The following is a 13,387-nucleotide window of genomic DNA, read 5'->3' on the forward strand; positions in this document are numbered from 1 at the left end:
TTCTAAATTTTGATCTTAAGATGTTGCTTTACAAAATCTTCATAAATATAATTCAGAACACAAAAAAAAATATTTTTTTTTTAAATAAAAAAAAAATTATATTATAGTATATAGTAATTAAAAAAGAAAAAAAAAATAATAAAAAAAAAATATTAAAAATAAGTTAAATTTTAATGAAATTAAATTATATATCAAAAAATAAAATAAAAAAAAATTAGTTAAAAATTTTTAATAATATATTTATTAAGACAGACTTTAATTCTTCAATGAAATATTTTATTTTATTTAAAGTAATGTGTTTCTTGTAATCGCTTGTATTTATTTATTCACTTGTGTAACTCCTAACATTGGTTAATGAGATTAAAATTGTGATGTGAAACACTCAAAAATGCACAAGACAATTTTTTTAGTTACTACCAAGCTCTAAATTTCCAACAAAAAAGCAATTCTGATAACCAACTTAACACTTCTAGGTCATCTTTGACCGTAATTGAATACTTTCATTGATAACTTTTGAGACACAACACAACAAACAACTAATCTCGCATCAAAACTTCCGTCCCCTTTCCGTAAATAAATATTTATAAACTGTCTCGACTTGTCATGAAATACAAATCCAATCGCAAAACTAGTTCATTGCTCTTATGTTTCCTACAAACAACAAAGTCTAAAAATTACGTAATCAAGCATGTTCTATGTTTCTTTGCCAAATAATATTTCCAAATATGAATTCCATGAACGGTTCATTGCATTTAGCGCCAATTATAATCGAAATAATAGACAATTATTTCATAGGTTGGATCAACATTTTTGCTCAATTCGCTTACCAACGTTGGAATTTCACGTTCGGAGGTCTCACTGTATCGCGACTTAATAAAACAAACAATCCACAAATCATTAATTGCACTTAAATATTCTATACGACGAACATAACGCGCTCTCCAAAAAGTTACATGTACACAATTTGATTTACAGGTGCTCGTTACTCAGCTCGTTGTTGCACGGAGAGCAAAAAAAAACCACTTCTACTCTTTTTCAAACTACTTTGCGCCTACTTATACTCCTATTTAGTGCTGTGCGTTTCGGTTGCAAAGTCGATCGATCAGTTGTTAGTCGAGAGTTGACCGTTGTCGAGCTCAAATCGATTTCTTTTCTTCTCGCTTCGATGAAAAAATTATTTTTTCCCTAAAAAATAAAAATAAAATAAATAAAAAGTATCAAAAAATCAAATAAAAAAGAGTCGTGTGCCGCTGAAAAAATAATTTAAACCAAAAAATCACAAATTATGGGAATTTATTCATAAAAAAAACACGAAAATCGGTGAAGAATCGACTTATGCTAATAAGTTTCTTGCACGAATCGTGTCGAGAATAAGATGATCTGATAAAAAAAGGGAAACAAAATTATTCAGCAAAAAAAGAACAAGATTTAAATAAATTAAAAATTATGTAATGACACGTAAAATTTATTGATATTCGCAAAAAGTGATATATTTCACACTTTTATTAAACAAAAAAAAACCACTTAAGTTACAAGTGTTGTCTGTTGTCAAGACTTGAAGAAAGAGTTGAAGTTGTGACCCTCACTCATTAAAATGGAAAGTAATTTTTGATCAAAAATGATTTTTATCAATTAAAATTGCGTTTTTGAAATAAAATAAAATAAATAATTAAAAAGTTCAAAAAATTAATTGGTGAATTTATATTTGTGAGAACGGAAAAAAACTTATCACTGCAGCAAAATAAAAAAAAATAAACAAATAAAATATAAAACAATAAACAAAGTAGTCTGTAGTAAAAAATAAAAGAACGTTTAAAAATAAATAAAGACGTGCAGTGAAGTGATAAGAAAGTAATAAAATTTAATCTTTTTACAAAATATAATAAATCATCAGGTAAGAAAGTGACAAAAAAATGCACTTGTAAATGACGGATGATATTTGGTTTTCTGGGTATTGTCACCTCATAAATTGCGCACATTTTTTTCATAAATTTTCAGTTGAGTCACTAAGAATTTTTTGGAGTAATTTTAGTACGAATCGAGAGTGCTTCGAATAATAAAGTGAAAAAAAAAATTAAAAAAAAATCAAAAGCAATTATAAAAAAAAAAAATTAAATCTGTAAAAATAAAAATGTAAGAAAATTATCAAAAAATTAATAAATAATTTAAAAAAAATTTAAAAGAAAATAAAAAAATTAAATTAAAGTTTTTATTTAAAAATTAAATTTCAATTATTAGTTAAAATTAATGAAAAATAAATATTTTTTTATAAGTTAAAAAAAAATAATTTTTTAACATAAAACCTTAAAACAAATTATTTAAAAACGCAATGATTGAAAAAAAATTCTCGGAATTTCATAAAAAAAAATGTGGAAGAAGAATTCTAAAAATTTTAAATATTTTTTGCTTGCATATCAACACTTGATATCTTCAATTTGAAAAAAAAATCTGCAATTCACTTGCTAAATATGAATTTTTATCAACGCAAAATAATTAAAAGATAATAAAATTATGGAAAAATACAAAATTTTTATCTCCTTCTTACAATTGAAATAAATAATTTAATTGAAAAATCTCAACTTTTTCTTACAACTCTTACAATATTAATAAAAAATCCTTGAATTTGTCGTGATGTTCTAATATGTAAAAAACCTCATTTTTCACGTCACTTTTGCAACGCTCTCTATATTCATAACTTGCATTTTATTGATCAACCCTTACGCGATCGCCTCTTTTCCGTCGATTTCTGCATTAATGAATACTAAAAAATCGTTTTTTGCACGCACATTTTTTTCTTTTGTGCAACAAGTAACAACAACTTTAGCAATTGTTATTCCAATAAATAATTAATTAGCATTACTTTGCAACAATACAAGCAACCTAACTGACAGCCAGATGTTCGATAGCTCCTCTTATGAATATTTTGATTGAACATTCCTCCTCTCTAAAGCGTGACTAAAAGGATGGCCTTGAGTGCTCATCGTGTCATGTTCGGTCCTTTTGTGCTCTGTGGTCTCGTGTTTTGCGCGACAAAGTTTTATATCAGTAGATTATTTCGATCAAAATAATGAAAAATCACAAAAATTTGAAATGTCATCGATTCTATTGTTTTTTGGTTATTGACTTGTATAGCCCAATCTAAATCACGATTAGTACTCAAGTAGTAATTACTCGATTATTTTTAAGAGTCCGATTATCGTCAATTCTTATCATTTTTATTAAATTTTGTAATTATTTTAAAATAAAAAAAAAAATATTTTTTTAAATTTTTCTCTAATTATAAAAATTTTTTATACATTTTAAGTAAAAATTTTAATTTTTCGGATTTATTTTAACAAAATTAAATAAAAAAAAGTTTCAAATTTGATAAAAAAAAATTAAAAATTTTATTGAAAAAATAAAAAAAAAATATTAATATATTAATTAAATTAATTTTTATTTATTTATTTATTTTTTTTTAATTCTCAAATATTCTAAAGAAACCCAAAATTATAATTTTTGAAAAAAAAAATTTAAAAATTATGATATTTTTTAAAAAAAAATAGGTATATAAAAAAACTCTGCAAAAGTACAATATAAAATTTTTGTGAAAACAAAAATTTTTTTTTCAAGAATTGATTGAAATTCAGCATTGGAGTACTTGAATAACTCCGAGTACCGAGTCCTCAAATTTGAAATCTCTTCACTAAAGTACGATTTTTGTTATGATTTTATTGATCGTTGATCCCTCAAATCATTCAAACTTATCTTATCTGCATCTTTTTAATTGTACCATTGAAACAAAATAGTCGGAATTCCTGAAGTGCGCCTGATTAATTGACAGATAATTCGTCCGACTGAACTAACAAGTCGCAAGACTGATAAGAAACATGTTAATTTTGCAACTTTGATTGCATCTCGTTACTTAATCGCATCCAGGAAGGTGATGACCTCGTCATTAATTTCCGCCGAAAGTCAAATGAAAGTCGGAAATTTTGATACAATTTTTAATGATCATCGAAATTCGTGTCAAAATAGATGCGCCGCCGAACAATAAACGTGTCACCTAATCTAATTTCAATATTTGCGGTCACGTATTAATCAATCGCATTTGCATGAATCGATCACACACAAAAGTACCTCACAAAAGAATTAAATTCATGTGATCAACTGAATGGAGATTTTTTTTTTATTTAATTTTATGAACGAAAATTAAGTGTTTGTGCGTGAAACACTGCCGAATGTTGACAAAAGTTGTTAGCGATCACTATTTTAGGAGTTAAATGAGGAAAAAACGATGATCGAAAGTTCATTTTTGGTAAATTTATTAATTTTCACTCGTCATTGACGTCTTGGTTGAACTCAAAATGTCTGATTAGCGCTCGATTGAAGCTATTTTAAGGCCAAAAACGTCAGCTCTGCCTTTACTAATCATAATAATTGCGATAGAGTAGGTGATAATTGTTAAACGAGCGTGAGTCTCGCATAGTATTTTGTGTTTGTTTACCTTTCATATTTATCAATCGCTGCGATGTACAAAGAGAAACCTGTAAAAGACGTCATTCTCGCGCACACAACTCCATTCACAGTTTTTTTTTCATTTCTTATCTCAAAATTCTTTTTTTTTTTTTTTTTGCCTCTTTGCAGATAAACCAGACAAAATGCCTTCGGCGACACACTTGACCGTGCCATCCGTTGATCAAAATGGACACGTGTTACCGCACAGTCCGAGCAGCGTCTCATTACAATCGCAAATCAGCGTAAGCAGCTGCAATGGAGGCATGCAAACGCCCACACTGAACGGCAAGAAGCCCGTGATTTCGCGATACCGGCAATATGCGCCGCAAATTTTGGCAGTTAGTGTGAAAAATGTCTTGTTGCTGGCGTATGGCATGACGTTGGGCATTGCGACAATTGTGATACCGGCAGTTAGTGATCCCGAATCGGAAGAGGAGTTGTATTTGACGAAGAATCAAACGTCGTGGTTTAGTAAGTTTTTTTTTCTTTAAGTTAAATTTTTTATTGCTTTTTTTAAATTTATTTTGAATTTTTAAAAGTTATTTTATTTAAAAAATAATTTTAGTTTAATTTAATAAAAATTATTTCTTAAAATTCAATTAAAATTAATTTAATAAAAAATATTAATTTAATTTTTAAAATTTTTTAAAAATTTTAATTTTTTTTTTTTTATTTTAAACTTTTAAATTTTTTTATATTTTTTGCAAAAAATATTATGAAAATAAAATTTAAAATGATTTTTTGTATTTTGACATTTTTCACAAAAAAATTTTTCAGAAAATATTTGGATTTTTTTAAAATGCAATTTTCAATTTTGATTAGTTTTAAAAATTTTTTTTTTTGAATTTTTTTTTTTAATTTAAAGTATTTATTTATAAATCAGGCGCGAAATGAATTAAATCTTTTTTCTCATTTAAAATTAAATAAAAAAATTTTTAAAATATTGATGTGATGTCAAAAATTTTTAATTTTTAGAATTTTATATAAAAAAATATTAAAAAAATTTTTTTTTTCAAAATTTTACTCTTTTGAATAAATAATAAGACAAAGGTTTTGTAGTAAATGTAAAAATGAAAAATATTTCATAATTTTTTTTTATATTTTAGGCTCAATAAATTTAATTTTCGTTCCTTTTGGTTGCATCGTGTCAGGAGCCTTTACACAAGCGCTTGGAAGAAGAAGAGCAATGCAAGTAAGTGCAAATGGAGACGCATGGTTAATTAAATGCCGTCACAATCTGCGAGTTTATGTGAAGCAATAACAAGATAATTGCACAAATAAATGAGATGTGACTGCATTTTAATTGCAAATGTGCAATAAAGTGTCATTAATGAAGTGATTTAGTTAATAATGATAATTTTATGAAACTTTTGATAGATTATAACGTTCCCGATTTTTGTCTCGTGGATGCTGTTCTACTTCGCACAAAGCGTTTGGTATTTGTATGCAGCACTTATTCTTTCGGGATTCAGCGGAGGACTTATGGAAGCACCGGTAATTTGACTTTGGAATAATTTTTAGTTTTTTTTTTAAATAAAATTTTTAACAATTTCTTCTGAAAATTTTATATTTTTTTTTAACTTAAAATTTAATTAAATTAAAAAAAATTATTAAAAGGTGATTTTTTCCTTGTAGGTTTTAACGTACGTAGCTGAAGTAACTCAACCAGCAATTCGAGGTTCGTTGTCTGGCACAGGAACTCTTTGCATCATCATCGGCGTCACTCTTCAATTTCTGTTCGGAACATTTTGGCATTGGAGATTAGTGTCGTTGTACAGCAGTGTCGTCCCAATATTTTCCTTATTCTTGCTTTTCTTCATTCCTGAGTCACCCTACTGGCTGATATCGAAGAAGCAGTACAAACAAGCGGAAGAAAGTCTTGCTTGGTTACGTGGATGGGTCACAATTGATCGGGTAAAAAATTTTTTTCATCAAAAATTTGCGATTTTTAACATTTTTCGTTAATTTTTTGTAGATTCAACGCGAATACAAACAAATCCGAGATCGAGTCTCGACCGTTACTCTTGAAAATCCCACCGGATATTTGTCGCGGCGTGAAAAACTGCAACAATTCAACGATCGCAGCTTTGTCATTCCCTTCATACTTGTCAGTCTTGCCTTTTTCATAGGACACTTTTCGGGAATGACAACTTTGCAAACTTACGCTGTTGGAATATTCAAAACTCTGAAAGCTCCAATGGATGAATATCAAGCGACATTGTTGTTGGGCGTCGTTGAAGTCACAGGAGGAGCAATTTGCATTTGTGTCATTCATTATACGGGAAAACGACCTCTTGCATTGATTTCTACCATCGGATGCGGAATTTGTTTCCTCGGAACAGCAACGTATGCCAGTTTTTTGGGCGAAATCAGGAGTTTAAGCGTATCGAATGTCGTTACAAACGTCAGTAACCTCAATTTTGACCCGAATTTTTTGAGTGTTGCGCCCTTGAGTAATCATTCATTGGCGAATGACTTGTTGGGACATCACGAAACAGCAGCTTGGCTTGCTAATGACTACATCGAAGATGTTCCTGACATGAATGACACTTTGTACGATTCTTTTATGAATGAAACGCATTTAATTGAGTCGCTTGTGACAGTACCAACCATGAAAGTTAATGAAAGTTCAATTATTGAAGAGGAACTCAACGGGATTTTGAATCTTTTGACGGAGCCAAAGACAGAAGAGAACAAATACGCGTGGATTCCATTGACTCTTCTCTTGGGAAGTGCCTTGTTATCGCATTCGGGCATCAGATTACTGCCTTGGATCTTGATTGGAGAAGTTTTTCCGCCACGCGTTCGTGCAACAGGAGCTGGATTAGCATCAGGCATGGGATATTTCTTCGGTTTCTTAGCCAACAAGGTCTTTTACAACATGATTTCAACGATGACCCTTTCCGGGACATTTTGGTTCTATTCAGGAATTTCATTATTAGGCGCGATGATCCTCTTTTGGATCTTACCTGAAACCGAGGGACGAACATTACTCGAGATCGAAGATCATTTCCGCGGAAAACAACGTTTAAACACGAAAAATGCGAATATCACACCGAAAAAAATGAGTACTGTGAGTCGAACGTTCCAGCTGGATGTCAAACAATGGGATGCCAATCGCGAATTTGAGAAAAATCTGCAGCAGCACAACTTTAATCCACGCGCAGTACTAAATTCGGCGCACAAACGAGGCGATATTGTGGTTAGTGTTCCATCGGGAACAGCAATGGGCGTTAAGAAGACACGAACAAACCATGCAAAACCGATCAAAGAGGAAGATGTTGAACAAGGATTGCCTAATTTGGGCTTTGAAGCGGAAACGACGAAAGAAAAGAAAGAAACAACGCATTTGTGATAGATTAAAATTAAAAAAAAATCGAAGTTAAGAACTTATGTTAAGTCAAGTCATCGTCGCATTTTTACACAAAACACGAAAAAAAATTATTTAGAGTTTTTAATAAATTGTAATCTGTTTATTTTCCTCTTTTAAAATATTTTTAACAAAGAATCATCATTTATCTAAGTTTATTTTTTTGCATTTTAATCATAATTGTGTACAAATATCTGGGATAAAACCGAACTTGGCGCAAAAACTGAAGGTAAGTGAGGTCCAAATTGTAAAAAAAAAAAATTCCATAAAATAACGATTTAATTGTCTTCCAAGAAGAAATATTGACCGGCGCGTTTCTGCTCCGTATCCTTCACGGAATTCAATTTGTTGATGCGTGGTCGGAAGTTGTTGGGATCACGTCGGAAGGTAATTGCCAAGAGTTCCAAGAAGCGATTCATGCCATTTAACAAGGATTGTGGGGTATGTGCTGTGGTATCGACGGATGGGGCGCCCTCGAAGACAATCACACGATCTGCGAGATACGTTGCCATGATGAAATCGTGCTCTACGATGAATCCGGTCTTCTTTGCGTGAAGAATGTATCTAAAAAACGCGAAAATTTTCAGTAAAAATTTAGAAAATCGAATAAAAAACTCACCTCTTGATGACTTTAGCGGCAATTAAACGTTGTTCGGAATCCAAATAGGCGGAAGGCTCGTCGATCAAATAAACGTCAGCGGGTTTTCCCAAGCACAAAGCCATAGCAACTCGTTGCAATTCACCACCGGACAAGTTTTGAACCTCTTGATCCATGATTTCGTCGATTTTGAGGGGTTTCATGACATCAGCGACGAATTGGGGATGCACATAGGCATCGCGGATCTTCTCGTGCAACAAATAACGAACGGTGCCTTGTGATTTGGGACTGATCTTTTGTGGTTTGTATGAGATGTGCAAGCGTGGGAGTTCCTCTGTTAACAAAATTCATGAAAAAATTAAATTTTTCGAAGAAAAAATTGAAAAAAATTCTTACCTGAGCTCTCATCTGGTGCGATATTTCCTGCCAACATACGAATGAACGTAGTTTTGCCTGTTCCGTTCTCTCCCAACAACACCAAGATCTCGGAATCGCTGAAACTTCCCTCATTTACGGTAAGTTTGAAGGTTCCCAGTCTCTTTGTCATATTTGGATACGTGTAATGAGCGGTACGTTTGATCTCCTCTTCAGATGCGGATTCTGAGACTTTGAACGTGAGCGACTCTGTGCGGAAACGCATATTTTCCGTTGGGATATAGCCATCCAAGAAGATGTTGATGCCTTCACGTACGGAGAAAGGCATCGTTACGACGCCATAACATCCGGGCACACCATAAAGGCAACAAATAAAGTCCGACAAGTAGTCGAGAACACTCAAATCGTGCTCGACAACGATGATAAATTTATCCGGATGAATCAGAGAACGAATTGTCAAGGCGCAGTTCAAACGTTGCTTGACATCCAAATATGACGAGGGCTCGTCAAACATGAAAATATCGCCGTCTTGAATGCACGTCATGGCACACGCGAATCTTTGGAGCTCTCCGCCAGACAACGCTTGAATTTCGCGATCGCGTACAAGAGACAAATCAAGCATTTCACAAATTTCAACTTGATTTTTTCGCTCGTCTTTCTTATCGAGCAAGCCTCCGACGGTGCCCTTGACAGCTTTGGGGATTTGATCGACATATTGCGGCTTGATGAGAGCCTTTAAGTTATCCTCGAGGATCTTGGTGAAGTAATTTTGCAACTCGGAGCCACGGAAATGCGCCAAAATCTCATTCCAATCTGGCGGATCGAAGAAACGCCCGAGATTTGGCTTCAATTTTCCCGCCAAAATCTTCAAGGCAGTCGATTTTCCGATACCGTTCTGCCCAACGAGACCTAAAACTTCGCCGGGACGAGGCATTGGCAGTCGATGCAGCTTGAAGGAGTTTTTCGAATAGCGATGTGTCGTGTGTTTATCCAAATTGCTGGGCACATTGATGATCGTGATGGCTTCAAAGGGGCATTTCTACAAAAAAAAAATTGTTTTAATAAGTCACGAAATTGATAAAAATGAAAATTTTACCTTCACACAAATACCGCAACCGATGCAAAGCTCCTCAGAAAGCGTTGCAATTTTCGAATCGGGCGCAACTTCAATGCAAAGTTTGCCCATTCGCACTACGGGACAGGATTTTTTGCATTCTTGCCGACAACGCTTTGGCTTGCACTTGTCCGTGCTCACGATCGCAATACGTGTCTGCTTATCTGTCTCTTCAGCAGCTCGACTACGAGACATTTTCGAGGCTTTCGATGCGGATGTTCAGAGAAAGGAGAAACTGCAAATAAGGAAAAAAATAAATTTTATTATGAAACCCCGTGAAAATATGCATCGAAAGTTTTGTGTGTTGGCAATTTTGCGTATGTTTGCGTGTATGAAAATCCGTGAGAGAAAGGGAAACACACGTGAACGACTCGAATTTTCGCGTTTCCCAAAGAAACCCCCGAAGATATGGCGTCACAATCACTTTCGAAACATTTTTGAGAAAAATATTGACATTTTTTTCCGAGTTTTTGACTCGAAATCCCCCGAATTACCTGCTAAAATCGAAATTTTTAGCAGCAACAACTTTGCGATTCAGACAAAACGTCAAAAGAGAAACGTCAAAAGCAAACTGTCAACCGATAAATGTCATAACAAACACGATGGCTCTTTTCCGGGCAGGATTTTCCTCAAATTTCCTCATCAAATCGAAGGAAATCACCCGTAATTTGAGCTTAACATCCTCAAATAGGGTCAAAGAAAGTAATTTTCATCAAATTTTGTAAAATTCTCGTGAAATTTTTAATAAAATCCATTTTTTCAGTCGTCGAGAAGAAGGAAAAAGGAGTGATAAAGGTCGAAGGAATAACAAAAGCAGCTCCGCGAGACCATTTACTCGTCAAAGAAGTTCGTGAATGCAAAGAAAACGGCACCCAGTTTTGTCCAAAGTGCACTTTAGGTCTCGACGTGAAACACACAGACGTTCTGATACTTTCGCAATACGTGCGCTCCGACGGATGCATGTTACCGAGACGAATTACGGGATTGTGTCGCAAACAGCAAGTGCGAATGAGTTGTTTGGTGTCGATGGCACAAAAAGCTGGCTTGATGCCGAACTTGAATCCGGCTTATAGTAAAAAAGATCCCCTTCAACGATTTGGACACAAGAAATTCAACAAATATTTCGACGAAAATACGATTAGACAGCGTTAGGTTGCGTTTTTCGGGAAAATAGTAGCGTTAATAAAAGAAAAATTCTCAAATTTCGATTTATTTCTCAGCACTGGCAATGTTCATAACATTCAAAATTGTAATTATCGTAAAAATTTAACAACTATTGAAATTGACGTGAGATTTCAAGGCGTTTTTTGGGCTTTTTGAGCCTTGTGTGCTAACTTCAATTCGTTCAATTCCTTCACGAGCGACTGTTCCAATTCAAGTTTTTGCTTTTGATTGCCGTCTAATTTCTCGCCCTTTTCCTGTTTGTCCTTCAAGATGCGGATTTCGCGTAATTTTTTGTGAATTTTCGCCAATTTTGGGTCTTTTTCCGATTTTGAAGCATCTTCCGTGTTATTTCCAGCAGTTTCTGGTCTGTTTTGTCCATTAGGTTTTTGTTGTTTTTGCTCGCCCGTTGTCGTTTGAGGACGATTGTTTGGTTTTCGTTGATTTTTTGCGCCTGCCGATGATGATTTGTACCCTGGCGGCAATCCGGGGATGTATTTCTCATCAGGATCTGCTCCAGCAGGCAAGTTACGAAGACTTGGAGGAACATATTTCGCTTTGCTGGCTTGTGGGGTACTCGATTGGATGCCGACAACTTTCTCGCCTGTCACGACTGGAGCCTTAAAAGTCTCCGGAGGGAAAGTTTGCCATTGAACTTCCCACAATTCCTGTTTTTCGGGCCATAATGTTTCGTGTAAAAGTGCTCCGGAGTAATGCCAAACCTTGAATCCGTTACCGATTCGCAAACGAGGCGCACAAGTAGCTGTTACGTAAAAATCTCCCGTTGGACTCCATTCGAGTTGTGTGGTATCAGGAGCGGATGATGAACAAATTTGCTTTTTCTTTTCCAAATCCCAAACTTCGATTTGTCCTCGTAAATTTCCGAAACCGCCGAATAAAACGAGATTTCCGTGTGGATTGAAATGAACGGCATTTCGAGGTCCTGTTCCGAAATCGAAAATTGGGTCACATTTCACGTTGAAAAGCGTCGCTTTCGATGGCATGTACCCATAAATGACACAAAATTCCGTAGAACGAGGACTCCAAGCTACCGAATGAATGGGACCTTCGACTTTGAGTTGCACCGAGAACGAATCTCCCTTCGTGTTGATGAAATGCAACGCTTGCTTGCCGTAATACGAGACTCCCGTGGCATCAACATCAGTCGAAGTCAAAAGAAGTAATCCCGTGCCTCGAGCATTCCACATCATTTGCACATTATCCGCTTGGAAGAAGCTTTTTTGGGCAATCGGTTGAGGCGCATCGATATTCGGGTACTTGAACAACTTGCACATCGACGGAGCGCCCTTAACTCCCGGAATATAAAACGCAATGTGTGGATTATTGCCGGGCGATAACGAAACTGATCCATTTCTGCCTCCGCCAAGACGTTTCGCTGGCTTACTGAGTCCCGTTTCACTCTTGAGCTCGTAAAACAAAACTTCGCCGCCAATCATCAAAGCCACAAGTGACTCATCCGAGCTCCAATGCGGCTCCCAATCAATTTGACGCTTCTGGATGCACGAGAAAACCTCTTCGCCCGTCGTTGTTTTGTAAAAATACAAATTTGCCGATCCCTCGGGATTAGCGGGAGATGTCGTGAAGATTTCCCATGTCATCAAGTACGTGCCTTTGGGGGAGAATTTCAAGTAAAAGGCCTTTGGGCGAGGCAGTGAAGTGATTACTTTCCAATTTGGCGTTGCAACATGCACTTTTGTACCGTTTGCCCATGCAAGGTACTCGCCATTGGGACTGAAAACGACAGCTCGGCAGTTTTTGCTTTCGTCACGCACAAATGAGGCATCAGCTACGAAGCTTTTGTTGGAAGTTGCCTTCCAAATTTCAATTCCCGTGCCCGAGCGAACTGAAAAACAGAGAAAATTTGTGAATTAACCTCCGAAGAAAATGTGCCAACATGTTTTTCTATTGGAATTTTCGTGAAAAATAACATTGACTTTATGCTACACGAGAAAATTTAATCGTAAATTGATGAAAAAGTGAGAAACTTACGTGCTAGAGCAGGTAATTTGTTATTTTGAGCCATAATTCGTCCTAATTGGGTCCCAAAGTTCTCTGATTCCAATGATCAGAAAATCCTCTGTTGACAGTTCAACGTCACTTAGGCCAAAACAATTATCAAAAATGTTTTTGAACTTGTTTTTTTGAGAAATTTTTGAAGAAGGATCTTTGAAAAATTTGAATGAAAATTTAGAATTTAAAAAAAACTTTCAAATTATGGTAATTTCTTATTCAAAATTTTTTCAAAAATTCA

General features: G+C 34.5%; 4 protein-coding genes across 5 annotated transcripts; 2 read left to right on the top strand and 2 right to left on the bottom strand.

The window, feature by feature from the left end:
• The first annotated feature begins 1,141 nt into the window (after positions 1-1,141).
• LOC134836358 (uncharacterized) lies at positions 1,142-7,967 on the top strand. Of its 2 annotated transcripts, none has more exons than XM_063851577.1 (6): positions 1,142-1,894; positions 4,627-4,968; positions 5,604-5,689; positions 5,875-5,991; positions 6,133-6,411; positions 6,473-7,967. In XM_063851577.1, the coding sequence occupies exons 2-6, from the start codon at positions 4,641-4,643 to the stop codon at positions 7,850-7,852; spliced, it is 2,190 nt and encodes a 729-aa protein (XP_063707647.1). In that variant the 5' UTR covers positions 1,142-1,894; positions 4,627-4,640; the 3' UTR covers positions 7,853-7,967. The 2 variants fall into 2 exon arrangements, with proteins under 2 accessions (XP_063707647.1, XP_063707648.1); XM_063851578.1 differs by having other exon boundaries at positions 1,142-1,851.
• Positions 7,945-10,509, bottom strand: LOC134836359 (protein Pixie). Its single transcript, XM_063851579.1, has 5 exons — positions 10,449-10,509; positions 9,937-10,189; positions 8,862-9,879; positions 8,487-8,799; positions 7,945-8,431 (listed from the first exon to the last, which is right to left on the bottom strand). Exons 2-5 carry the CDS (start codon positions 10,147-10,149, stop codon positions 8,146-8,148), a joined length of 1,830 nt encoding a protein of 609 aa, XP_063707649.1. The 5' UTR covers positions 10,150-10,189; positions 10,449-10,509; the 3' UTR covers positions 7,945-8,145.
• On the top strand, positions 10,505-11,163 carry LOC134836363 (large ribosomal subunit protein mL66). The gene is made up of 2 exons (XM_063851582.1): positions 10,505-10,656; positions 10,718-11,163. The coding sequence occupies exons 1-2, from the start codon at positions 10,557-10,559 to the stop codon at positions 11,104-11,106; spliced, it is 489 nt and encodes a 162-aa protein (XP_063707652.1). The 5' UTR covers positions 10,505-10,556; the 3' UTR covers positions 11,107-11,163.
• LOC134836360 (eukaryotic translation initiation factor 2A-like) lies at positions 11,149-13,229 on the bottom strand. The gene is made up of 2 exons (XM_063851580.1): positions 13,126-13,229; positions 11,149-12,979 (listed from the first exon to the last, which is right to left on the bottom strand). The coding sequence occupies exons 1-2, from the start codon at positions 13,157-13,159 to the stop codon at positions 11,250-11,252; spliced, it is 1,764 nt and encodes a 587-aa protein (XP_063707650.1). The 5' UTR covers positions 13,160-13,229; the 3' UTR covers positions 11,149-11,249.
• Between the last annotated feature and the right edge of the window lie 158 nt (positions 13,230-13,387).

This window comes from Culicoides brevitarsis, unplaced genomic scaffold (assembly GCF_036172545.1).
Source record: "Culicoides brevitarsis isolate CSIRO-B50_1 unplaced genomic scaffold, AGI_CSIRO_Cbre_v1 contig_16, whole genome shotgun sequence".
NCBI lineage: Eukaryota > Metazoa > Arthropoda > Insecta > Diptera > Ceratopogonidae > Culicoides > Culicoides brevitarsis.